The following is a 25,038-nucleotide window of genomic DNA, read 5'->3' as shown; positions in this document are numbered from 1 at the left end:
CATCTATCAACTTCTGTTTTCTTATTTAGTCACCCAAGTTTTAACTAGTACTCAAATACGCGTAAAAACAACACTCATATTTCACGTGTTCACACTTATAGGCTACTTATAATTAAATAAAGGTCATACGTATTTATCACGTTGGGGAGAGAGCTCCGAGCTCGGCAAGACTCCCTTTATAAAACACCACTTCGTAAAAAGGACGATAAATATATTATCTTTTAATAAAATTCAGATTCACATAAGAATCAATGACCATTGTAATGCATTTCTTGTTTAGTGTTTACCTATGCTGAGTCCTAAATAAGGGTTCTTTCTTTATTCAGGTTATTTGGTCTTCTGTGTTGGGTGAAAGTGGACGTCTTAACATTAACAAAAGCCACTCATCTCTTGCTGTGCGCTAATTCTCATACTCCTTTTTTAAATATATATATATATATTTTTTTTTAGTTCAGTCTGCGATCTTTTGTACAAACAATTTGTAACAATCACAGGGATTAACAAAAATGTGAAGGAATTAAACATTTGTAGCCTAATAAAACTTCTTAGAGGCGAAATTACACACTTTAAAATCTGTAAAAGGAGTAATTTTAAGCATAATGAATATTTAGTATAATGTGTATAAACCAACGATAATTTGGACAATTCAAACAATTATAAATTGCTAAGAATGTATTTTTTTTATTCTCAGTATCTTTTTTTACACATAACACTTTGAGATTATGCAAATATCATCAAATTATAACACTACAATATTAACAATATAAAACATAAAACATTTTTCTCACTGATATATCATATTTTGGTTTAGAAGAAATACAAACAGTATAACGTCACAAGATCTATAGGCAATTATGCTCAACATCAGATAATCAATATACAAAAATCTTACAAAGACTAAATAGAACATATATAATAGTATGTGCAAACAGCATTTTTTTTATCTTATCAACGCTGAGAGTTTCTACTTTAATAGACCTAACACTTTATGTAATTAAAAACAACTTGAATCAGGAGGAATCCATGCGCTGTCCTGTGAGATAAGTCCCGAAAATAGTTCGAGTGGTCCTAAGCGAGTCTCACCAAACACAGAAGTGGTGACGGGAGGCCGCTGTGTTGGTAAAGTGCTGGTATGTGGGCAAAAGCGCAAAGGGCGTCTGTTGCTGTAAAGACTGAAAACATTGAACGCTGAAAGGTGAGGGTGGTACTACCATGCAGCTTCCCTTTTCTGCATCAATAGCACAGCTCTGATGCGGTTTGCCATCTCGGACCAAAATGGGCACCACGACTCTGCGCAGCAATGGAGGCTGACTTAGGTCCTGAGCGCACTCTGTCCGTGCTCTCTTCATCTTGTATCTGTGGTTTTGAAACCAGATCTTCACCTGCGTGGGCGTGAGGCGTAGCAGGTGCGCGAGCTGCTCTCGTTCTGGAGCGGACAGGTACCGCTGCTGACGAAAGCGTCTCTCCAGTTCATACGTCTGCGCCTTGGAGAATAACACGCGACGCTTCTTCCGCTTTTCATGCTCTGTATCCACTGAAGGCACATCTGGCCCACTGGAGTCTGGTGAAGCATCAAGGTTGCTTTCGTCTGACGTTAAATAAATAAATACAAATTAGCTTTTATATATCTACCCTCTGAGAAGAAAACCCATATGTGTATTTATATGCTTTACAGTTACCAACTGTAACATGAAAAAAAAACATGATAAAATAACCCATCGTGCTATGACATGAATAATAGGATGGACATAAAGCCATTTTTCTTAAGATTGATTGGAAAATAATTTTAAGAACTTACATATATGTTCTCTGCCGTTTTCAGTCCAGGACGAGTAAGGTGAGACGGAGAAAGAGTCCACTGGAGAATGGTGCGCGATGCTCTCGGTGTCATTTTCTGGCAAATCCAAAATACTTCTCACAGTGAAACTGAACTTGTTAGAAATTGCCATCTCTAGCGCTGGATTGCTGTTAGTTCCCGGACTGGTTCTCGATCTTGAAGAGCTATCCTCGGTCGCGCAGTGCTGAAGTGATGTGTGCGTTCTCAAGACACGCATCCAAGTGACAATGTGTACACTGATGTCGCGGTGTTATATAAACAGCACTTGGTGGCTGCTTTGAGGCCTCTCCTCCTTATAGGTTCTAAGTACCTCAATGACTCGTGTACTTAAATCCCTGTAATGGTAGGTGTGAACTCGGCAAAGAATAGCCCGTTACTTTCACAATGATGGAGGGTAACACTCTTCATCATTACTGATTCGTCCGAATTCGTGAAAAGTGGGAAACAGATAATGGTAATTGTTGAGGCTGAATCACGTCTTGGGTGGCAAGTGACAACAAGAGCCCTCCCTTCTTCCCCCCGCGCAAATAATATATCGGATATTTGCATTCAAAGTGGTCCATTAGCGTTCTAGAGTTTGTTTACCTAATTCGTTTATTGGGGTAGTGTCGTTTATTACAGGTGTTATTGCACAAGCACGGGTTAAATGCGCACTCTTTCAGTACAGTGGGTGATGGTGATTTAAGGGATAGTTCACCTTCAGTGGCTGGTGCCCGTTGACTTCCATAGTATGGAAAGAAAGAAAGTAAAACACTAAGCAAATCAATTAGGAACAGCAGGACCTTTAATGAAATGTAGTATATATTCGTGGATGTTGGAAAATTAGCTTGCTCTTCGTGTACTGTAAAATTACACAAAAACCTAATTGCTTTTTGAAACTAAAAGAAAGTTTTGCTTATAGCTATATCCGATGTTACACTAGACTAGAACATTGACATTTGTGCTTGTATGTCAGTTGTGTTTAACTTAGCAGGTCATTTCTTCCTAACAAGCGAGAAATCTGAAATAACTACTGAATTGAGAACTTGGGAAAATATCCAGACATCAAGGAGACAGTAATATTTCGTTATGTAGCTACTTTTGCTTACTCCTACACCTCACCAGCACAGTAGATATTATTGGGTTCGGATGATTCTCGAGACTGTCTAGCCTTAGAGCGCGCTCTGGATGACTGCATAGACCCTCCCAAACAGAGTCGGTATCCGTCCTCGTCTAGTCGTCCTGGGTGGTCGGGCGAAAAAAGGAACACAAATACATGCCAACCAGCGACCGGGAACAAAAGAGGGAAATGTAGCCCCGCGTCCGAGACCCGTTGGAAGCATTTGTTCCAGTCAAGATTTTGCATTTGTTCAGTCCTGAAATAATGCTTGATTGACGCCCCCGCACAATGTCCTTTAACTTTCTCGAATAAATCCGTGCTTGTTTCGTGTTGTCATGGTTCTGAATAGAGCCGAACGGGACCTGGACATCTATCTACTGCTACACGTCTGGCTGCTTATGTCTATACTGAATTATTAGTTATGCGTTTTCAAACGGAATTAAAAGACTTTTCGTTTCCATAAAACGTCAAGCTGTCTCCAGATTAATCAAAGTTTTTTAAAATACGTTTCCATTTATTTAAATAGGCTACAACATTTCTCTGAATGTAAAATTATCTGTTAACAATTTCCCTAAATCTTAAAATGTTTAAGATAAGGATGAGACTCAGATTGACAGAATTTGTATTTTTTAAACTTAGACTTTATAGGCTTATGCTTATTTTTGCTATATAAGGTTTGATTCTAAAAAGCGTTTGGTTAGTAACTGCGATATGGTGTGTCCAAGAATCGATGTTAACCTGAATAAAGTGAGTCGAAGTGTTTGCCTAGCTCTTGGAATTTTGGCGCACGCTTTTCAGAGAATAAGTGAAGCCTCGTGTAGGCACACAGTTTAGTTTCTAATGACCTCTCCTATCTCCTTAATCTATTAGACGCCCACAGATAGAAGTAGGCTATGCTTGAGGAAAAGTGTGTACTCTCAAATACCCAAGAGCTCTTCAGTGTCAAATATTTACCCTTGTTGTTTGACTTCTCAAACCCAAGGAGTAAGACAACAAGAATCAGAGAATAATCTACAGAAATAAACATTTCCGCGTGTAAAGCAACCAACAAAAATGGATGTTTTATGAGATTTAAATATGGCTTTGTGGTACATACAAACCGCGATATTTAAATAAAAAAATATCTGATTTAAAATTATACAGTTAGGCTGTATGTTAAAAATCTATCAATCTGTACAAGAATTGCAACACTTTGAGCACATTTTCACTAAGAAAATTGCTCAGGATGCTTTGGATAAATCCTGGTGTCTTGAAAAAAAGTAAAGCCACATGAACATTAAAAACAAACAAAGAAAATAAATGAATGCATAAATAAACAATGTAACTGTTTTCAACAATGTTCATCTTAACCCGTTTCAACTGAAGACAACAGCTATTTAAATACTGTTATTTAATATGACTATATATTATTATGTAAAATGTATTATGTTATTTAATATTAATTTAACAAGAATAACTGTAAGGGACAGGGCAGAAATAGCACATTAAACTGACTGCATAATGTAGCAGTCCCCAAAATATTTTGCCATTTTAATACTTACAGGGGTTTAACCAAAAATGAATTATTCACCGCCATTTCTTTCCAAACCTGTATGACTTACTTTCTTCTGTGGAACACGAAAGAAGATATTTTGAGAAATGTCTCAGTGTTTTGCACATACCATAAAAAAAAACTCAAGTAGCCTAAATGATGTCAGAATTTAACTTTTGTGTGAACTTAGAACACAGAAAGGCACCATGTGATCTTTAAGGTAATGGTCTCCATACAGATCACACACTTACTAAAAATGACATTTGGAACAGTGTATTTTACATATATATATATATATATATATATATATAAATATATAAAGTTCAACCCTAAAATCAGAAGACCTATCTGTGAACGGGCTCCGAGACTGGGGTGCGTTTCCCAAAAGCATCGTTAGCCAACTATGGTCGCAAGTTCCGTCGTTACCAACGTAGTTCAACGATTCGGTGTTTCCCGAAACCATAGTTCAAACGAACATTCGCAAACTGCATCGCAAACTTGTGTCGTTGGAACGACAGCTCTCCACCTGTGGTTAGAAGCATAGTTCGTCGTTAGTTTGCTGTGTCGACGTCGTTGATTGCGCCGCACCTGGGCTATGTTCTATTCAGAGTTATCGACCCTATGCCCTAATTCCTTTAGACGATTTCACCATCCACTTTTAATGATTTAAAAGACTTAAAGTTGTGGTTAAAGTTTATTACCTAATTCGCCTTCTTTATTTTTATTACAAATGCAGTTTGAAACTATATAGCAACGTGGCCCTCGCAATTATTCTCCCTTCGAAGTGCCCTCGGAAAGTATTAATCATGCCGATTGGAATACAGCCGCATCGTTTCGTTTGTGCGAAGAAACGGGGAGTTTGTCGAGTGAGTTACCTTTGTAAAAACATTCCAAAAGACATATTTGTCATATAACAATATTGGTTAAAACAGTGTGTTAGAGGTTTTCACTTACATTAAATGTTAACACTCAAATCAAAGTAATTTTATAGTAAATAAATGTACCAAAATAAAGTAACAAAAATGTATAAATATGTGAGAGATTTTGTTGTTTTTACAGAATTATAAAATAGAATACTGTCTACAAATGTGTTTGTGTATGTACGTATTTATATATATATATAGAGAGAGAGAGAGAGAGAGGGGGGGGGGGAGAGAGAGAGAGAGAGAGAGAGAGAGAGACAGACAGACAGACACACAGTATAGACACTGTTTGCAAAATTATTTTTTATGTGTGTTTTTGTGTGTGTCATTTAATGCATATCAGCAAATAAACCAAATATTTAACAGATGTTATGTCAGATTAAATAAATGGTTTAAACTGCAATGGTGGCTGGATGCTGCATAGGTGACAGGAGGTATGGGTGAAGAAGATATCCTCTGTCTCTCAGCAGCCAGCTATCACCAAAGCCATGCATCCTCTTCAGCCACCTGCAAACTGCAGAAGTGGCCCACACAAAAGAGTCATGTGTGCTTCCATCACCCATCCATCAGGCCATCACCCACCACCCCCAGAAATTTCCAACAGCAAAATAATGCAGTGTATAACAACTGAATTTAAAGCAATGTTTCTTCTTATTGCCCTCTGAAGATATGAAGCCTGATGTTAGAGGACCAGGCAGGAGGGGGCCTGATGTTGAAGGGCCAGACTGGAGAGGGCCTGATGTTGGAGGCCTGAACTTTGAAGGCAAAGGCCTGGTTGATACACATGTATACCTCAGAGGATCCTTCCATTGCAACAGGCCCCAGGATGGCCAAAACGGTCTCTTCCTCTGTAGGGAGAGGAGGAACTGTATTGATACCCCATCAGTCTTGTTTGCTTCTCTCTTACATGCCGTAGCCCTCCGTTTTGTCACAATTGCGAAGTCCCTCCATTATTCCTGACTTCTGGGCTTTGTTCGTATCCATAGCCAGCAAAATTTATTTTTTGAGTGATTTCTGCACAGATTTTATTTTTGTCAGCATTTGTAATGCTGTTTTGCAGCTTTGAAAATAGCTGGACTTTATTATTTTCCCCCTCCTCCAAAAGAACTGCAATTTCATGCTTTGAAAATTGGGGTTTTTGGGTAATTTTCATTAACACATGGCAGAATGGCAAGTAGACTTAAATGGGAAAAATTTAGCAAAATAAGCATCAGGTGTCCACAACAGTAGCTACACCACAGTTTAAATTGTGGTTAAGTAGCCTATCAGTATTAGCTAAATAACCTAAGAAATAGTATGAAATTGTGAAATGATTGACATTGGGATCAGAAAAGAGCACATTTTTAACTCCGTGTGTGTATATAATGTATTGCAGAACAAATAAACAATTCGATATTACTCGACTCCTGCGTAACATTTCAAAAGCGAGTCGAAGAAAAGAGAAAATAAAACCAAATTACTGAAGGTGGCGGTATGTGCTCATGTCTCCCGTCTGCCATTAGATCGAAGAAGAAGAAGAACGACGGCTCAAACCAGCGTAGTTTGAACGATGGATCTGCGACACAGGTACTATGGTTTCGGGAAACAGTCGTGAGTAGTTAGTTCGTTTCCATAACGATGCATCGTACTATGGTAGTTAATCAGCGAGTTACGTCGTTGAACGGGAAACGCACCCCTGATCTAACATTTTTCGGCCAACACTAAAGAAAACATGTAGACCTCAACCAAACCATAAAAACGTAAAACCCAAGACGCAAAAATATTTTATCCAGACTACCTTAACAACTTCACTGAAAATGTTTTCGGGATTCTCACGCTTATGAGATCTTGAGAACATATTTCCCAAACCAGCAGCAGGTACGCATACATTCTCCTCACCTTTCACAGCTGGCTCAAGATTTTTAGCAGTTTACATTTGCAGTCTACATAAGGAAATATCACATACTTAAACGACTTCATATCTATTAGGAATGTCTTAATTAAACAATTGTGAACAGCTGCAGATCTCTTAAGCACACTCAGGTAATGCACTTGAGTGAGCAAATATTCCATTTTGCAAATAAATATTGCATCTATTCTTCCGTCCTCAATTCATCAGGAAAGAGGGGGGGATGAACCCAGTTAACAGAAAGTGGGCGGTCCGTGGGGCTGACACGAGCTGGCAAGTGTAGCTCATTGCTGTGTCAGGTTATTTTATAAAAAAAGAGGCGAGGCCTGAAACGTCTTTCCCAAACTTCCAGTTTCAACAGGAATTAATAGAATTCATTAAATTATAAAATAATTCACAAAATTATTTTCTATATACTTTATGAACTCATTTGTCTCTGTTAAATCGTTAAACACCCAAAAAGTGAAAGTGACAATCATACTCAGAATTCATGCTCTGCATTTATCCCTTCCAAAGTGCACACAGCAGTGAACACACACCCGGAGCAGTGGGCAGCCATTCATGCTGCAGCACCCAGGGAGCAGTGCCTTGCTTAAGGGCACCTAAGTTGTGGTGTTGCCAGCCCGAGACTCGAACCCACAACCCTAGAGTTAGGAATAAAACTCTCTAACCACTAGGCCAGTGGTTCCAAACCTTTTTCAACTCGCGGCCAACACAACCAAACACATATGTTTGCGCGGCCCACTGCAAAAAAATTAACTGACCCCGCTATTGTTGAGTTAATAACTTAGTACTCAGAAACTAGATTGTTAACTGTATATATTGAATGAACTAGGGTTGTGCGATATGGACAACAACAACAAAAAAAAACCTATCGCGATCCCTTTGATAAATTTTGTGATTTCGATTTTAATCACAATTTTGACACACACAGATATGTTTTACAGTCATAAATGCATTCAGGATGAATTTGAAACATATTTCCAAAAGAAAACCAATTAGAGCTTTATCAAAAAGTTGTAACATCTCTGGAACAGACATAAGCACCCGATTCGAACGTTATCACTCGATTGAATGGGCGTTATCAGCGGTTATCAGCCCATAGATATGGGCCAGGAGGGGCCTCCTGCGCCTACTAGTAGGCTCAGAAGGCCGTGATCATCCTTCCACATGGTTGATCACCCACAAATATACAAGAGAAGACTCCAGATCCAATCCCAGAATTCCTGCTCACCGGTAATCGGAAGTCTACTGGACGAACGCGGCAACGTTGCGATATTTCCTGCTTAATATTTTCAGGTAAGACTATTAAAATGATAAAACTGAGCATTTAAACTGTAATGGAAAACAATACATACACTCGTATTGCGTGTCATGATTGTTGACATGAGATAACCGTATTGCGATGTGTCTGCAAACGTTATCGCTAGACCATATTACGTTATTAGCCTGTCGGTACGTTAACGTTGCATGCTTTATGTGAGCATTAACGTTGCTGTATTAACGTCTGAAGCTAATGGGGGAATTTAGTTTCTAGTTAAATTGTAAAAATTACTTTTTACACTCTTACAGGCTTATTGCATATTGTGTATGCTCGATAACGCCTCACTGAAGCCATGTCATAGGCCTAATGTAACCCATATTGACTTGAGAGAAATATTAAACACAAGACATATTTTACGGATGTTTGGAAATCTATCTCACCAAATATCCCTCGACACTGAACTTGAAACATAAAACCCAAAGGTCTGTCTGTCTGTCTGTTTAGATGTCTGTCTGCCTGCCTGTGTTACATTAATGTCTCTTTACCTAACTTTTTTGTCTCCCTTTACAACATACATTTCCAAAATTTCCATCCAATTTCTATCCAAAATTTGGTTTTGGGCTGTTTAGAATTTATTGTTCACAAATCTGTCATTTGCAAGTTTCTCTCTGTTTATGTTTTAGGTTGAAGATGGCCCAGAGAGGTAAGCCTTACAGTTGCTAATCTAGAAGCATTAGGCAAGAGTGTCTGAGAACGATGGTATGATCTGCAACACAGTCTTTTTTTTTTATTACTGATTTATTACTGACTATCTATTTCTTTCTTTGTTGTTATTCAACAAGAGAGAACTCCCATTAATGGGAATCAAAAGGAAACCCTGAAATCATTTTTTAAGGGTGGAATGACACGAGTTGGTTCAGAATTAATTCCAAGAGCTGCATCAGCTACTGGTTTGGACACCAGTGTCGTAGAAAAAAGGTTTACTTTTGTGCAACTTTGTGAACCCCGGCCAAAATTCACATTAGAAAGCTGTCGCCTTACAATCTTTTTTGTAGGGACATATTCAAAAACAAAGGTGAGAAACAAAATTTAAAGACTGTTTATTTTATTGACTGTTTTTATTTTTTTATACTAAATTGTTTTTCATACATGGTGGCTTTGTTGACATAAGGTTTATGAGTGTCATGAAACGTCATGAAACACATTTTCATGATAGTATTTGGCAAGTACTTCACTCACGCAAATTGCATTCATCAATGTCAATGTCAATGTCAATGTCAATGTCACCTTTATTTATATAGCGCTTTAAACAAAATACATTGCGTCAAAGCAACTGAACAACATTCATTAGGACAACAGTGTCAATAATGCAAAAATGATAGTTAAAGGCAGTTCATCATTGGATTCAGTTATGTCATCTCTGTTCAGTTAAATAGTGTCTGTGCATTTATTTGCAATCAAGTCAACGATATCGCTGTAGATGAAGTGTCCCCAACTAAGCAAGCCAGAGGCGACAGCGGCAAGGAACCGAAACTCCATCGGTGACAGAATGGAGAAAAAAACCTTGGGAGAAACCAGGCTCAGTTGGGGGGCCAGTTCTCCTCTGACCAGACGAAACCAGCAGTTCAATTCCAGGCTGCAGCAAAGTCAGATTGTGCAGAAGAATCATCTGTTTCCTGTGGTCTTGTCCTGGTGCTCCTCTGAGACAAGGTCTTTACAGGGGATCTGTATCTGGGGCTCTAGTTGTCCTGGTCTCCGCTGTCTTTCAGGGATGTAGAGGTCCTTTCTAGGTGCTGATCCAGCATCTGGTCTGGATACGTACTGGATCCGGGTGACTGCAGTGACCCTCTGATCTGGACACAGACTGGATCTGGTGGCCACGGTGACCTCGGAACAAGAGAGAAACAGACAAATATTAGCGTAGATGCCATTCTTCTAATGATGTAGCAAGTACATAGGTTGTTATGGGAAGTGTTTCCGGTTCCGGTTTACCTAATTAATGCAGCCTAAAAATCCTTTAACGGATTTGGATAATAAAAGCATATTAGTATGTTATGTGTATGCCAGGTTAAAGAGATGGGTCTTTAATCTAGATTTAAACTGCAAGAGTGTGTCTGCCTCCCGAACAATGTTAGGTAGGTTATTCCAGAGTTTGGGCGCCAAATAGGAAAAGGATCTGCCGCCTGCAGTTGATTTTGATATTCTAGGTATTATCAAATTGCCTGAGTTTTGAGAACGTAGCGGACGTAGAGGATTATAATGTAAAAGGAGCTCATTCAAATACTGAGGTGCTAAACCATTCAGGGCTTTATAAGTAATAAGCAATATTTTAAAATCTATGCGATGCTTGATAGGGAGCCAGTGCAGTGTTGACAGGACCGGGCTAATATGGTCATACTTCCTGGTTCTAGTAAGAACTCTTGCTGCTGCATTTTGGACTAGCTGTAGTTTGTTTACTAAGCGTGCAGAACAACCACCCAATAAAGCATTACAATAATCTAACCTTGAGGTCATAAATGCATGGATTAACATTTCTGCATTTGACATTGAGAGCATAGGCCGTAATTTAGATATATTTTTGAGATGGAAAAATGCAGTTTTACAAATGCTAGAAACGTGGCTTTCTAAGGAAAGATTGCGATCAAGTAGCACACCTAGGTTCCTAACTGATGACGAAGAATTGACAGAGCAACCATCAAGTCTTAGACAGTGTTCTAGGTTATTACAAGCAGAGTTTTTAGGTCCTATAATTAACACCTCTGTTTTTTCAGAATTTAGCAGTAAGAAATTACTCGTCATCCAGTTTTTTATATCGACTATGCAATCCATTAGTTTTTCAAATTGGTGTGTTTCACCGGGCTGCGAAGAAATATAGAGCTGAGTATCATCAGCATAACAGTGAAAGCTAACACCATGTTTCCTGATGATATCTCCCATGGGTAACATATAAAGCGTGAAGAGTAGCGGCCCTAGTACTGAGCCTTGAGGTACTCCATACTGCACTTGTGATCGATAGGATACATCTTCATTCACTGCTACGAACTGATGGCGGTCATATAAGTACGATTTAAACCATGCTAATGCACTTCCACTGATGCCAACAAAGTATTCAAGTCTATGCAAAAGAATGTTGTGGTCAATTGTGTCAAACGCAGCACTAAGATCCAATAAAACTAATAGAGAGATACACCCACGATCAGATGATAAGAGCAGATCATTTGTAACTCTAAGAAGAGCAGTCTCAGTACTATGATACGGTCTAAATCCTGACTGGAAATCCTCACATATACCATTTTTCTCTAAGAAGGAATATAATTGTGTGGATACCACCTTTTCTAGTATCTTGGACAGAAAAGGGAGATTCGAGATTGGTCTATAATTAACTAGTTCTTTGGGGTCAAGTTGTGGTTTTTTGATGAGAGGCTTAATAACAGCCAGTTTGAAGGTTTTGGGGACATGTCCTAATGACAATGAGGAATTAATAATAGTCAGAAGAGGATCTATGACTTCTGGAAGCACCTCTTTCAGGAGCTTAGATGGTATAGGGTCTAACATACATGTTGTTGGTTTAGATGATTTAACAAGTTTATACAATTCTTCCTCTCCTATGGTAGAGAAATCACCAACTATTAAAACTTTATCTGCAGCCAGAACTAACTCAGATGTAAAATCACCAAACTCTTTAATAAAGTCTGTATGGTGCCCTGGTGGCCTGTATACAGTAGCCAGTACAAACATAACAGGGGATTTATCATTAACATTTGTTTCTTTGGATAATGTTATATGAAGTACCATTACTTCAAACGAGTTATACTTGTAGCCTACCCTCTGAGAAATCCTGAAAACGTTGTTATAAATTGAAGCAACACCTCCACCTTTGCCTTTTAGACGTGGCTCATGTTTATAACAGTAATCTTGGGGGGTGGACTCATTTAAAATAATGTAATCATCAGGTTTTAGCCAGGTTTCTGTCAAACAGAGTACATCTATATTATGATCAGTGATCATATTATTTACAAAAAGTGTTTTCGTAGAAAGGGATCTGATATTCAATAAGCCAAGCTTTATCATTTGTTTATCCATATTGCTTCTGTTTTTTATTTGTTGAACCTCAATTAAATTGTTAATCTTAACCTGGTTTGGACGTTTTTTGTTTTTTCTAGTTCGGGGAACAGACACAGTCTCTATAGTGTGATATCTAGGTGAAAGAGTCTCTATGTGCTGAGAATTAACTGACCTCTGTGACGGGAGGCGGCTAGCAGACGGTCGGTTTAGCCAGTCTGTCTGCTTCCTGACCTGGGCCCCAGTTAGTCAAGTATAAACACTAAGACTATTTGCCATATTTCTAGAGAGAAGAGTGGCGCCACCCCAGGAGGGATGAAGACCATCTCTTTTAAACAGGTCCGGTCTGCCCCAAAAGCTCGTCCAATTGTCTATGAAACCTATGTTATTCTGTGGGCACCACTTAGACATCCAGCCATTGAGTGATGACAATCTGCTATGCATCTCATCACCACGGTAAGCAGGGAGGGGACCAGAGCATATTACAGTGTCTGACATCGTGCTTGCAAGTTCACACACCTCTTTAATGTTATTTTTAGTGATCTCCGACTGGCGAAGTCGAACATCATTAGCGCCGGCATGAATAACAATCTTACTGTATTTACGTTTAGCATTAGCCAGCACTTTTAAATTTGCCAAGATGTCAGGCGCTCTGGCTCCCGGTAAACATTTGACTATGGTGGCTGGTGTCTCTATATTCACGTTCCGTACAATAGAATCACCAATAACTAGAGCACTTTCATCAGGTTTCTCAGTGGGTGCATCACTGAGTGGGGAGAACCTGTTTAATGTTTTGATCGGAACAGAAGAGCGGTGTTTTGACCCACGACTACGCTGCCTCACCGTCACCAGTTGCCCTGCTGCTGGGGCTCTGTTTCCGGAACCGAACAATGTATAGGAATCCCTGAGCTAGACGCATCCAAAGCCGTATCTAGAGCCCTAAAATTCTTACTGTCCTCAATTAAAGTTTGGATGCGTGTCTCTAATTCTGAAATCTTCTCTGTCAGCCTAACTATTTCCCTGCATTTATTACATGTGAATCCCTCATCAGCGACAGAGATAGATAAACTGTACATGTGGCAAGAGGTGCAAGAAACAATGATAGGAGAAGCCATTACTCACCGTGCTTGATGAAAATTCTTACTGCGGTTGTTTGATGAACTTGTGAAAAACTGGAGCGAGGGAGAGGAGAAAAGAAAACAGCGATAGGTTCGAATGAAGACGCTAATGACAAGCTAACGAGTGCTAACGCTTTAGTTTAAGAATGCGGAGTGTATTGAAAAGAATCATCAGGTCATCTACTTTACACGTTATCTTGTTTTTACAGAGTTGTTACAGATAAATGGTTTTCACAACCCCAGTGCTGATTGTCGTTGTATGAATTTACTTTAAAAAGGAGATGCTGACTCTAATGCGTTAAGTTTTCTGTGCATCTATTTTTTCCTCAGGCACAATGAATGATATTAAGGGCAGGTGCGCCACATTGGGGGAAGATGCAAAGCAAAAATACATTCAAGAGGCAGCAGCACTGAGGGCACATGGGCAGGCACAGGACCTAAACTCTGAGATGAGGGATGCCCGAATTAAAATGCACCTTAAGAAGCTGAAGTTAGAGGTTTGGAAACAGGATTCATTTGCTAAGCATTAGTGGTATTCTTAAAGGATTAGATGGAAGGATGATCAACAGCAATTGTGGTGTGAGCAAAACATTGTGTTAGACAACTGGATTGTTTATCTCTAGTTTTTATCATAATTTCAAATGAGTTTGTTAAAAAAAAATATTCCAGCAGATTTTTGTTTACAAGGCTATCAACATCAAATATTCTCACATTGAAGAAATTGTCTCATACCACCATCTCAATCTGGAAGCAGCTGAAGAACAAAGTGGTCATGACATTTCTTAAATTAAAATTTAGTTACCCCTCTGTCTCAGGTTTGATTTACATCCATTTCTGAAACGAAAAACCCAGAGTTTTCCTAAAGCCGCTTTCTGAAATGGAACCCAGGAAAACCTGCTTTTATCTTATGATTGATTATCAGCAAGATCTGAGATGAATTGATGTGCAATACCCACATATTCCTTTGGCAACAGTTAAGAATGAACAAGCTGCCTTTGAGATGTTGCTTTAAATATATTGATGAGTATGATTTAAACTAACTGGCTTGACTTTCAAAATATTTGTGTTTTTCCTTTGGTAGATGGAGGCAATTTGTGCTGTGTCTGCTGCGTCCATTTTGATGATAAGAAGAAGAATGAAAGAAAGAAGTGGCGTTCATGGTCACACACAGCATGTGGCTTTAAAAAGAACATGTGCCTTCCCTGCCAGTGTCAAGACACCATGCAAACACCCTGAAGATGTATCTTGTTACTTTTTGGGTTGTTTTTACTGTGTTGACGGCCCCAAACCCATCCATACAAACACACACACACACACACACAATACATACATATGCTGCAAATTTATTGTAATGACTACACTTCACACGTAAGAAGAAAATTGTGATCTTTTTGTTATTTTCATTCATCCCAATTTTTATTTATTATTGTTGTTTGTTGGCACCATCAATGTGGTCTTTATACAGGACTTATGTGGAGACCAATAAAGTTATATTGTACTGAATTGAGTCTACATGTTTATATATATATATATATATATATATATATATATATATACACCTGTTTCATCATTGGTTCAGTAGGGCTGGGTTTTAGCAAGCACCTCACCATAATATTCAAAACAGTGGGTCAGAGTATGATTTCATGTTATGATAAGATGCTTCACATAACTTGAATTTATAAAATAAATTAAAATAATTTATTTATTTAAAATTTTAATGGTTTCTATGGCATTGCTTACTTTCACAGTGAAGTATTTTCTTCACAATTACTGTTACACTTTTATTTTAATGATAAACATTTAAGAGAAAATGTGAAGGGTATCATTTTATCTGTGTTAAGGATATCAATTGTTTCTCCTTGGATTCAGATAAATAAAGTTTATTGTCAGTTTATGTGAGGGAGGACTGGTGTGTTCCACTTTTGTTTGCAGTTGTCTGCCGTGGGTAGACTACATTTCAATTCAAAGTGCTGTCGGTCACAATTATAGTTATTATATATTAATTATTCATTTAAAATCTGATTAGATAGATGTGTTTACAATACCCCTAAACTCCTCACTGTACTCTCAACTCACTATTTACAACCTCCAGTTCTAGGAAAAACACTAATGTTAAAAACTACAATTCCCTATAGGTAAGCAATGGAGCTTGATACAAATCAGCACTACAGTTGTAGTTTATCTGGTTTGCAAATTAGGGTTGTAAAATTATATATTTACTGAAAATATAAAATATCTAGTATAGCCAAACTATTAATTACATTGCATCTAGGTGAATGCAAGAAATTAATTGACATGCTTTCAAACATGCTTTTTAAATGACACATGAGTTTTGGTAACATGGACTGAGAAAACATTCAACCATCTTCTGCTTAGAAACCTTGTAAAAACTTTAACTTTTACCAGCAATCTTCAAATTATCTTGTTTTATGTTCAACATAAGAAAGCAACTCATACAGGTTTGGAATGAGATGAGGGTGAGTAAATGATGACAGAATTTTCATTTTTGGGTGAACCATCCCATAAATAGATAGCCTATATATATAAGCCATGTGTGTACCAAACAGAAATGCAAAATGAGTCTTTGTGTGTGTGTGTGTGTGTGTGCGGACCAGGTATTTGTCATGTTGTGGGTTCATAAATCTGTTTACAAAGTCAGAAACAAACAAACAAGCAAATAGCTTCTTTTTATATAGGCTGGCTATTGAGCCTTCAAAGAGCGCTCTGAAACTACACCCGAGATGGCTTGTGCATGTGAAATGAGAAAATTAAAACTTTGTCGTAGAGCTAAACCACATACATTTTTAGAAAGGTCTTGACCTGGAGAGTAACATATGTAAGTATGAAGATTCTACATGGCTCCGGTTTTGAAAAAATACTGACCTTTGAAACATCACCTTGGTGCATATTTGAAGGCTTATAATTAAGCAATAAAAGGGGCTACACACATAAGACCAACTGTTATAGAGAGCTATTGTCCTCATTTATGATGTGAATATAGTCAACAGCTTGGGATACTGTCAAATCTGGTTAAAAGTAATTTGAACCCATTTAAAATTTAGACATTTAAAATCTGATTACATAGATATATAGATACAGATATAGATATAGATACTCTCAACTCACTATTTGCAATCCAATTTCTAAGAAAAACACGAATGTTTTAAAAACTACAATTCCCTATAGCTACGCAATGCAGCTTGATACAAATCAAGCACTGCAGTTGTAGTTTATCTGGTTTGCAAATTAGGGTTGGAAATTAGGGTTGTAAAAAGATATATCTACTGAATATATCAAATATCTAGTACAACCAATCTATTAATTACACTGCATCTAGATGATTTACGTTAAGAAAATCTAAATATATTTGTTTATTTAAGATATTTTAGGCGAAATGTAGAACCCGCAAACCCCGCCCACAACACAATGCACTTCCGTAACCTTCTGCTACCAAAAATGTATTTCTCTGAATCGAAGGAGAAATGTGCAAAAGTTATATTAACATATCGTATTGTTGAGTTATCTGTTTGTTAGTTTTTTTGTGGACAAATGTTGAATTTATCATTTTAAAAAAAAGTGTCTTGTGAATAAAATACTTTCGGGCGGAGCTACGTCAATGCAAGCTACGTGGTTTCAGCGATAGCAGCGTAACCACCATGGCAATGAAATAAAAAAGGTAAAGATATAAAACTAAATGTAATATACATTCACTGAACGAAGAATGTGAAAATAAAATGAAAGCAGCCAATGGGAAGAAGAAGGGAAAAAATGTGTTCATTTACATAGGCTTGGATCTGGAGAATTTCAAGCCAATAACAGTTATGTAGGAACCTACTGTATGTGGCACACTGTCACATACGGATTATGACTGTAAATTCATGTCATTTATTAAGTAAATTCCTTTTCATTGACTTTAAATGCGCTGTGAATAAGTGCAGAGCACCATGGCTGAAAACATTTTTTTTACAAACTCATAGTTGCTTCAGAGGATTCAAGATCCAATAATTTATTGTCATTTCAACTCAGTCAAGGAGATTTTGATGGTGAGCTCACAAAAAACAAAACACCTCCCCCACGTTTGTATATTACAGTAAATAACATATTACATTATGGTAAACACAATTTTTTAGATTAGATTAGATTCAACTTTATTGTCATTATGCAGAGTACAAGTACAGAGCTAATGAAATGCAGTTAGCATCTATCCAGAAGTGCAAGAATATAGTGTTTTATATACATAAAAGTGCAGAGTAAGTAAAGCTATGATATACAGAATGTACAGTGGAGTTGCTATATACAATATTGATCAGAGTATATGCAGAATATAAATATGAATGCAATGTAGGGATTGTATGTACATTATGAACAGAGCAATGAAGGATTATATATACATTATGAACAGCAGGAACGTGAGAACAGTGGTAATAAATGCAGATGAATGAGTGTGCAAAAATATTGTTGAACAATGTATTCTATGCAAAATAACAGTAGTGCAATATTTTTATAGAAATATTTTACTGTGCTTGTACAGTAACAATTAGACAGTTATTTTTTTTATTTTGTACTCATACAGACAGACTAGTGGTGATATGTATGCTTAAATACAGTGCCTAAGCTTTAAAATAGATCAGACCTAGTAAAACAACATGTCTGCACAAGTAATGCAGTAAGGTAATTATATTCCTCCACCACCATGAAAGGTTTATATGATCTGCAACAACATCAGAACCATTTCTTTGGACTTAAAAAGTTTATGAAGTGCTTGTGAACCTCAGGTTCAAATATACAGTCTGAGGATTTTAGGCCAGTTGGGACTTTTTTTTACTCTGAGAAGCTTTGTAAATACAGGCCCTGTGCTGTCATACCAATGCTTACAGTCCTAGTTATCATTGTCATCATCATCATTATCACCATCATCATTGTATACCAGTGTCTGTATGCTTGACATGGGGACGGCTTGACACAAGTAGGGGTTGTCTGCAGGAACAATGTCTGGTACATGTGGGTTAAACATCACAGTGGCTGGATGTCGTTTTCTTTCCAGGTGTTGGAGACCTTGAATGAGAGCAGCTTACTGCAGTCCTAAATATTTAAGGAATACATAGATTTATGGGAGGAATAGTGATCTTTTTTCACAAGTTTAATTAATATTTCATGGACTCAGGCCATGAAATTCTGCAACAATGATTAACCTCTTGAGGCTTTGAGCTGTCAAGATGTGATAGCAGGTATTCCTCTACATCCTTTTCATCAAGAAACATGCGGGTTCCGTGTAATGGCTCAACCGCACTTGTACTGGAGCTTTGCTTCCTCACAAGGCCAAAGTTGGCATCCACTGTGACAATCATATCTCCATCCGCCTGGAAAACAAACACTTACAGTTACAACTGGTTTTGTACCCGCACCAGGTTTATACATTTATACTATTACTATTCTATTATAATACTACATACACAAATTAACTTAGTTTGATATTAATTCAGATTTTAATTCTATGCCATTAATTTAATCAAACAAGAGCCACGCTGGAATTATAACCAACCTTTGGACATGCTGGGCATATGGTTCCACCATTTAATGTGGCCAAATATCAACCAAACTTCTTTGTCGGAAGTGGTGATGCCTAAAATGGGATATGGGGTGTTGCAAAAACCCTCAACAGAAACCTGACACTCCAGTGACAGACAAACAAAAAGCTCTAGCAGAGGGATGGAGAAGGCTATCTGTCTGGGGCTTGTCGGCTGTTGCTGGCCAGAGCCCATACCTTAGCAGAGAGCAGGTTTCTGGTTCACACGCACACATGTTGACTGTAATGGTGCAGAGCCGTCCTGCCAAATATAAAGAGGAAAATAACACAAAAACATAACCTAGTACTACTATAGAGACTACCATATAAGTATAAATTAAATTAAATTAATGTATTTAGCAGACGCTTTTATCCAAAGCGACTTACAGTGGATTCAGGCTATACATTTTTACCTATCATGATAGTATATAAATTATACATTTAGTTTATATAGTATAGACTAATCACTTGAGTGTGTCACATATAACTTAATGTTTGTAATTATTGCAATCAACAAACAACTTTTTTTTTATTCTATCACAAATTGAATTAATTCCTTAAAGGAAATCATTACTCCACATGTAATAGGATTGAATTCCTTAACCTGTCAATAAAATTAAATACATTAAGATTTTGTATCAGGTAAAATGACAAACCTGTGCTGACAATGACCTTCATGTCCTTTGTGTACACAGCATGGGTGCCATGGCCTTCTGGTAAATAGAAGAATAACCCCAGGGAGGATGGCTCATAGTAAATATTCTGTAAGAAAGATGGATAGCTCTAATGTTTTTAAAACAACAAACTTGTGACACTAACAGTTGATACTGCATAGTGCTAAAACAATCTGAAGTATCTAATGAATCTGTAGACATTACTGTAAGTTTGCTGTCTGTATGCAAGTATAGCAATAGCAATGTAAGACTGTATGCTATTGTTCTTACAATCCACTTTTCAGGAAGATGCAGTGAAAGTCCTCTTCAGGCAAACCTCACAAAACACTGCAGTGGAGCTGCACTCAAGACACCTATAATCAGCATGTTCTCGGCAGACAACACACTGGGTAGTGATTGGTGCTGAACATTCAAACGACACCTTAAGCATCTCATCCTTGACTGCATCCCAGGCATGAAGCTCTCTCTTCTTTGCCTTCCTGTATGCACTCTCAGAACAGCTTGGTGTCACATCAACAGGATCAGCCAGTTGAGATGTAATCGAATGGTCAGAAGAGTGGGTCTGTTTGTAGCTGGGCTGGGGAAGACCTTGACTGAGGTAAGAAAACTTTGCAGGGCCAGCGATAGACCTCCTCACCAACTTAATTTTAACGTTCCTGAAACGTGTGGTCATCTTAAGAGCTTTTCCCATATCTGAAATCAAAATATTTGGCAATTATTACATAAAGCAAAGTGCAACCCGTACCGTACTTCTTATCACAGCCTAAAAGACAGAAACACATGAGTGAAAATGGGATGCAGTCAGATGAGGGATATTTGGTGCGATAGTTAGATACAGCTAGCTAGATAACTAGATATATAGATTGCAAGATAGATCGATAGATAGATACACATGGAGCTAGATATAGATAGATAGATTATATAAATAGATAGATACACACCTAGCTAGCTATATATATAAACTGCTCAAAAAAATAAAGGGAACACTTGTGGGTTATATTGTGTTTTTAAGTATTCAATTTATTTTTTGGAGAAGGTATATAGATTTAAAATACGTCTTGTGTTTAATATTTCTCTCAAGTCAATATGGGTTACATTAGGCCTATGACATGGCTTCAGTGAGGCGTTATCGAGCATACACAATATGCAATAAGCCTGTAAGAGTGTAAAAAGTCATTTTTACAGTTAAACTAGAAAATAAATTCCCACATTAGCTTCAGATGTAAATACAGCAACGTTAATGCTCACATAAAGCATGCAACGTTAACGTAACGACAGGCTAATAACGTAATATGGTCTAGCGATAACGTTTGAAGACACATCGCAATACGGTTATCTCATGTCAACAATCATGACACGCAATACGAGTGTATGTATTGTTTTCCATTACAGTTTAAATGCTCAGTTTTATCATTTTAATAGTCTTACCTGAAAATATTAAGCAGGAAATATCGCAACGTTGCCGCGTTCATCCAGTAGACTTCCGATTACCGGTGAGCAGGAATTCTGGGATTGGATCTGGAGTCTTCTCTTGTATATTTGTGGGTGATCAACCATGTGGAAGGATGATTACGGCCTTCTGAGCCTACTAGTAGGAGCAGGAGGCCCCTCCTGGCCCATATCTATGGGTTGATAACCGCTGATAACGCCCATTCAATCGAGTGATAACGTTCGAATCGGGTGACATAAGTCAAAATAATCACTATAGTAAAGGTGTAACAAAGACTTATGGCAAAAATATATATAAATAAATAAATCCCGTGTCCAGGGACTTTTTGTCTTTTTTTTTGCCATGCATTGTTCATAGAGCTCATTAATTGTAGTGGTGCTTCAGGTGTTGAAATAGATTTTACAGGTTCATACATAGGCTATACTCCGTCTGCAGTGCGTATACATTATGTATGAGCGGTGCAGAAGCTGCAGCGAGAGCGCATTAATGTAACGCGAAAGCACATTAAAATAATGCGCGAGAGCGAATCTCTCTGTTCGCACGCAGATTTCCTTTGCTTTGTTACAAAACCAGACGCGCATGCTCAGATACACGCTGCTGCACTTAAAACGTGTCTCCTCTCACTTAAACTGCATCCTGTGCACTCACAACTCTATATATGCTCATGTGCTAGATTTTATTTTCGCACGTTTTTATTTCTAGCCTTTTACCGCGTGCAGTGTGAACGCTCTGATCCGTTAACATGGGCTCGGAAAAAAGGCACATCTCAGACAGTGTGTGAACCTGGTCTGTTCTGTTCTCGCTCTAGGAGCGCTGCATTCTGATTGGATCGGATAGCATATGGAGGTCAGGGCCGCGGAAAATGGTGCTATAAAGCAATTTAGAAAGCGTGCACGCTCAAATCGTGATTTTATGACGATTTCGATTAATCACACAGACCTAGAATGAACTTTAGATGAACAGAAAATAACTGGGGCTGGCACCGCTAAGCAAAACGGGAAAACCAGATCCAGGCAGAGCTCGGCTGTGGGTAGACAGTCAGCGGAGCAATCAGAAGGGAAGATGTTGACAGCCGTTTATGCATGTTTGAATTTGTTGTTCTGTAGCATATGCAGCAAAAATATCTAAGATAAATTGGTGGTTTATTCTTAAACCAATTAGCGAGCTCGAATAGTGGAAGCATAGTATCAGTTTAATATTTATTTTGTTATTTAATTATATATATGAAATTGTGGTATGTTATGACTTAGACATTATTACATATATGAACAATATTATTGTTTTTTTAATAGTAATTGGCGGGCCACCTGCAATACCACCGCGACCACAGGTTGAAAACCACTGCACTAGGCCACAACTTCGTACAAAGTAGTCTTGTTTCGCAGAAATAAACACGTCACGAACAGGATTCGAACCTGTGCGGGGAAACCCCATTGGATTTCGAGTCCAACGCCTTAACCTCTCGGCCACCGTGACTTGATTTAAGTCCGAGATTAAGGATGACGTTGTACTCATGCGCGTAATTTGCACGGGGGTTACGGGGGTCATGACCCCCCCAAAAATCAGATCCAGCTAATATAACCCCCCCAATATCATCACATCATTCAGATTAAAATAGATATGAAATATTCAGAATGAATACTTTTGTTCATTTTCTTTATTAATTTCATTTGCCAGCAAGAAAGATAGTATCATATTTTAAATAATCTGTAATGTACCCCCCGCCCACCGCACCGATTTGGTATTACCAAAGTCTCTGGTATTACCCAACCCGCTTTCAGTACCAAGTTTGTTCACTATTTTGCGCAGTCGATGGGATGACTGGTTGGAGAAAGCTGACGGAAAGATGAAAAGGACACTGAAAGGCAGCCAGACAACGATTTTTCATTGTTTGTCGACACCAGCCAAAAAAAAAGAAAAAAGAAAAAAAAAAGAAAAACGAAAAATCCTGACCAAACGAAGGTACCCTTAAGTTAGCTGTTAAGTTAGCTCAGCGTTTCTCAAAGTGTGGGGAATAGAAACATGACAAACAGGTTTTGTGCCCATCTTTTTAATTCCTTTATTTATTGACCATACACTCAAAACAAAGACACATTTAAATGTAAGCCTTGACGTTACTTAACCTCTTCACACGTAAGTTTAAAAGTATTTCAAGGCTACCGTTATTGATCGTAGTATCGCTTTATGGTTCCCATGGAGACGCGCCATTCATTGCTTGTCACACCGTAGCCACAATAGTGCTGAATGACTGATGATCTGCTTTTATTTCCTTTTTTATTCAAAATTTCACAAATGTGTTAGCTATAGCAGGATATATCTGATATTCCGATTGTCAAATATGTGCAAGTGGATGTGTTTTGTTGTTCAAGCACCTTTATAACGATCGCATTACTTGAGCTGTATGCGCAACGTATTTTAGGTATCTATCTTATTAAAATACCTAAAAAAATACGTACATTATTAGGAATTTACCACCTCTGGTTCAATTTGAGATTATTTTTATTTTTGTTTGTTTGTTTGTTTTTTTGTTGTTCTTTTTGCATGGATTTTTGCAAAGTGTCAAAATGAATCAACGCACAACTAGGTTAATGTTAGTCCACACTTGTATTGATGTTATCAGAGGCTAAATGCAAACACAATTATTATTATTTTTTAATCTAATTTTGAGTCTTATTTCATGCAAAGTGATAATATAATTGCACTTTCATTTTCTTTATTTGAAAATTTTTAATGCTGTTATTTGATGTTAAGTTTTTAAAATGTGATGTTAATAAAATACATTTTAACAGTTAAACTTAAAGCCTAGTTTATTAACATTTTGTTGGGGTGATTGGGGACAGGTGGGGCTCGAAACCCTTTCCTACCTCTGAAGTGGGGAATGGCAGAAAAGTTTGAGAAACACTGAGTTAGCTGATGATTTGTTTTGTTGACTGGAGTTGGCTGGCTAGATGTTCGTTTGCCAGTGTCCTATGAGGTAAAGCCAGAGGGTGCCAGGGACTGTGTAGAACCAATGTCACTGAATTGTAACTGCTGTTTGCTCCAATACAGTCACCCGTTTTGGGGGGGGTTGCATAATTAAATTATGCAAATTAGCATGTTACCTTTTACACAAGAAAATAATACAATAAATTAATAAGTAAATAAATATGCCGCGAGTTTAACCCCCCCAATGGTAGACCCAAAGTTACGCCCTTGGTTGTACTCATAGCATTTATAAATCTACAAGGATTTTCAAATGGATAAATTAAGACGCTTTGGAACATTTAACGACACCATTGGATCAGAACATTTAAGACATTCTTCGTGCAAGATTAAGAACCTTCGTTAATTTTCCCATTCAGTCATTGTATAATAAAAATGTACTTTACCAGACTGAAAAAAATGTTAGTAGTTTGACAGAAGACTACATAGTAAAAAAACATGTTCATTAGTGGCATATAAATTAGCTTTTAACCAATTCAACCAGACGATCCATGTACTTTTGAGGATTATTGTAATACGATCGACCTGTTGGGGGTGCTCCAGGATCAGTATTGGGAAACACTGTTTCTTCAGAAGTGGGATCTTCTGTGGTCTTCAACTGTAGGCTACATCAAACACAACAATACGACGTATTGTACAGTAAG

General features: G+C 37.8%; 1 protein-coding gene, 2 long non-coding RNA genes and 1 other non-coding gene across 6 annotated transcripts; 1 reads left to right on the top strand and 3 right to left on the bottom strand.

Annotated features, from left to right (window-relative positions):
• Window positions 1-655: 655 nt before the first annotated feature.
• On the bottom strand, window positions 656-2,237 carry LOC132112111 (homeobox protein Nkx-2.8-like). Its single transcript, XM_059519693.1, has 2 exons — window positions 1,799-2,237; window positions 656-1,588 (listed from the first exon to the last, which is right to left on the bottom strand). The coding sequence occupies exons 1-2, from the start codon at window positions 2,052-2,054 to the stop codon at window positions 1,080-1,082; spliced, it is 765 nt and encodes a 254-aa protein (XP_059375676.1). The 5' UTR covers window positions 2,055-2,237; the 3' UTR covers window positions 656-1,079.
• A 6,080-nt stretch (window positions 2,238-8,317) lies between these two features.
• LOC132111705 (uncharacterized) lies at window positions 8,318-15,363 on the top strand. Its single transcript, XR_009424845.1, has 3 exons — window positions 8,318-8,577; window positions 14,053-14,219; window positions 14,804-15,363. It is a non-coding gene; the product is annotated as an uncharacterized LOC132111705 (long non-coding RNA).
• Window positions 15,364-18,750: 3,387 nt separating this feature from the next.
• Window positions 18,751-21,645, bottom strand: LOC132111704 (uncharacterized). 3 transcript variants are annotated; one of them, XR_009424844.1, is made up of 5 exons: window positions 21,391-21,645; window positions 20,167-20,655; window positions 19,945-20,050; window positions 19,265-19,550; window positions 18,752-19,082 (listed from the first exon to the last, which is right to left on the bottom strand). It is a non-coding gene; the product is annotated as an uncharacterized LOC132111704 (long non-coding RNA). The 3 variants fall into 3 exon arrangements; XR_009424843.1 differs by having other exon boundaries at window positions 20,233-20,655; XR_009424842.1 differs by having other exon boundaries at window positions 18,751-19,082; window positions 19,945-20,655.
• Window positions 21,646-22,806: 1,161 nt separating this feature from the next.
• On the bottom strand, window positions 22,807-22,888 carry trnas-cga (transfer RNA serine (anticodon CGA)). Its single transcript has one exon. It is a non-coding gene; the product is annotated as a tRNA-Ser (tRNA).
• Window positions 22,889-25,038: the final 2,150 nt, after the last annotated feature.

The sequence above is a fragment of the Carassius carassius genome, chromosome 31 (assembly GCF_963082965.1).
Source record: "Carassius carassius chromosome 31, fCarCar2.1, whole genome shotgun sequence".
Lineage (NCBI taxonomy): Eukaryota > Metazoa > Chordata > Actinopteri > Cypriniformes > Cyprinidae > Carassius > Carassius carassius.
The sequence above is the reverse complement of the archived record's forward strand: the minus strand, read 5'-3'. Positions and strand labels throughout refer to the sequence as shown.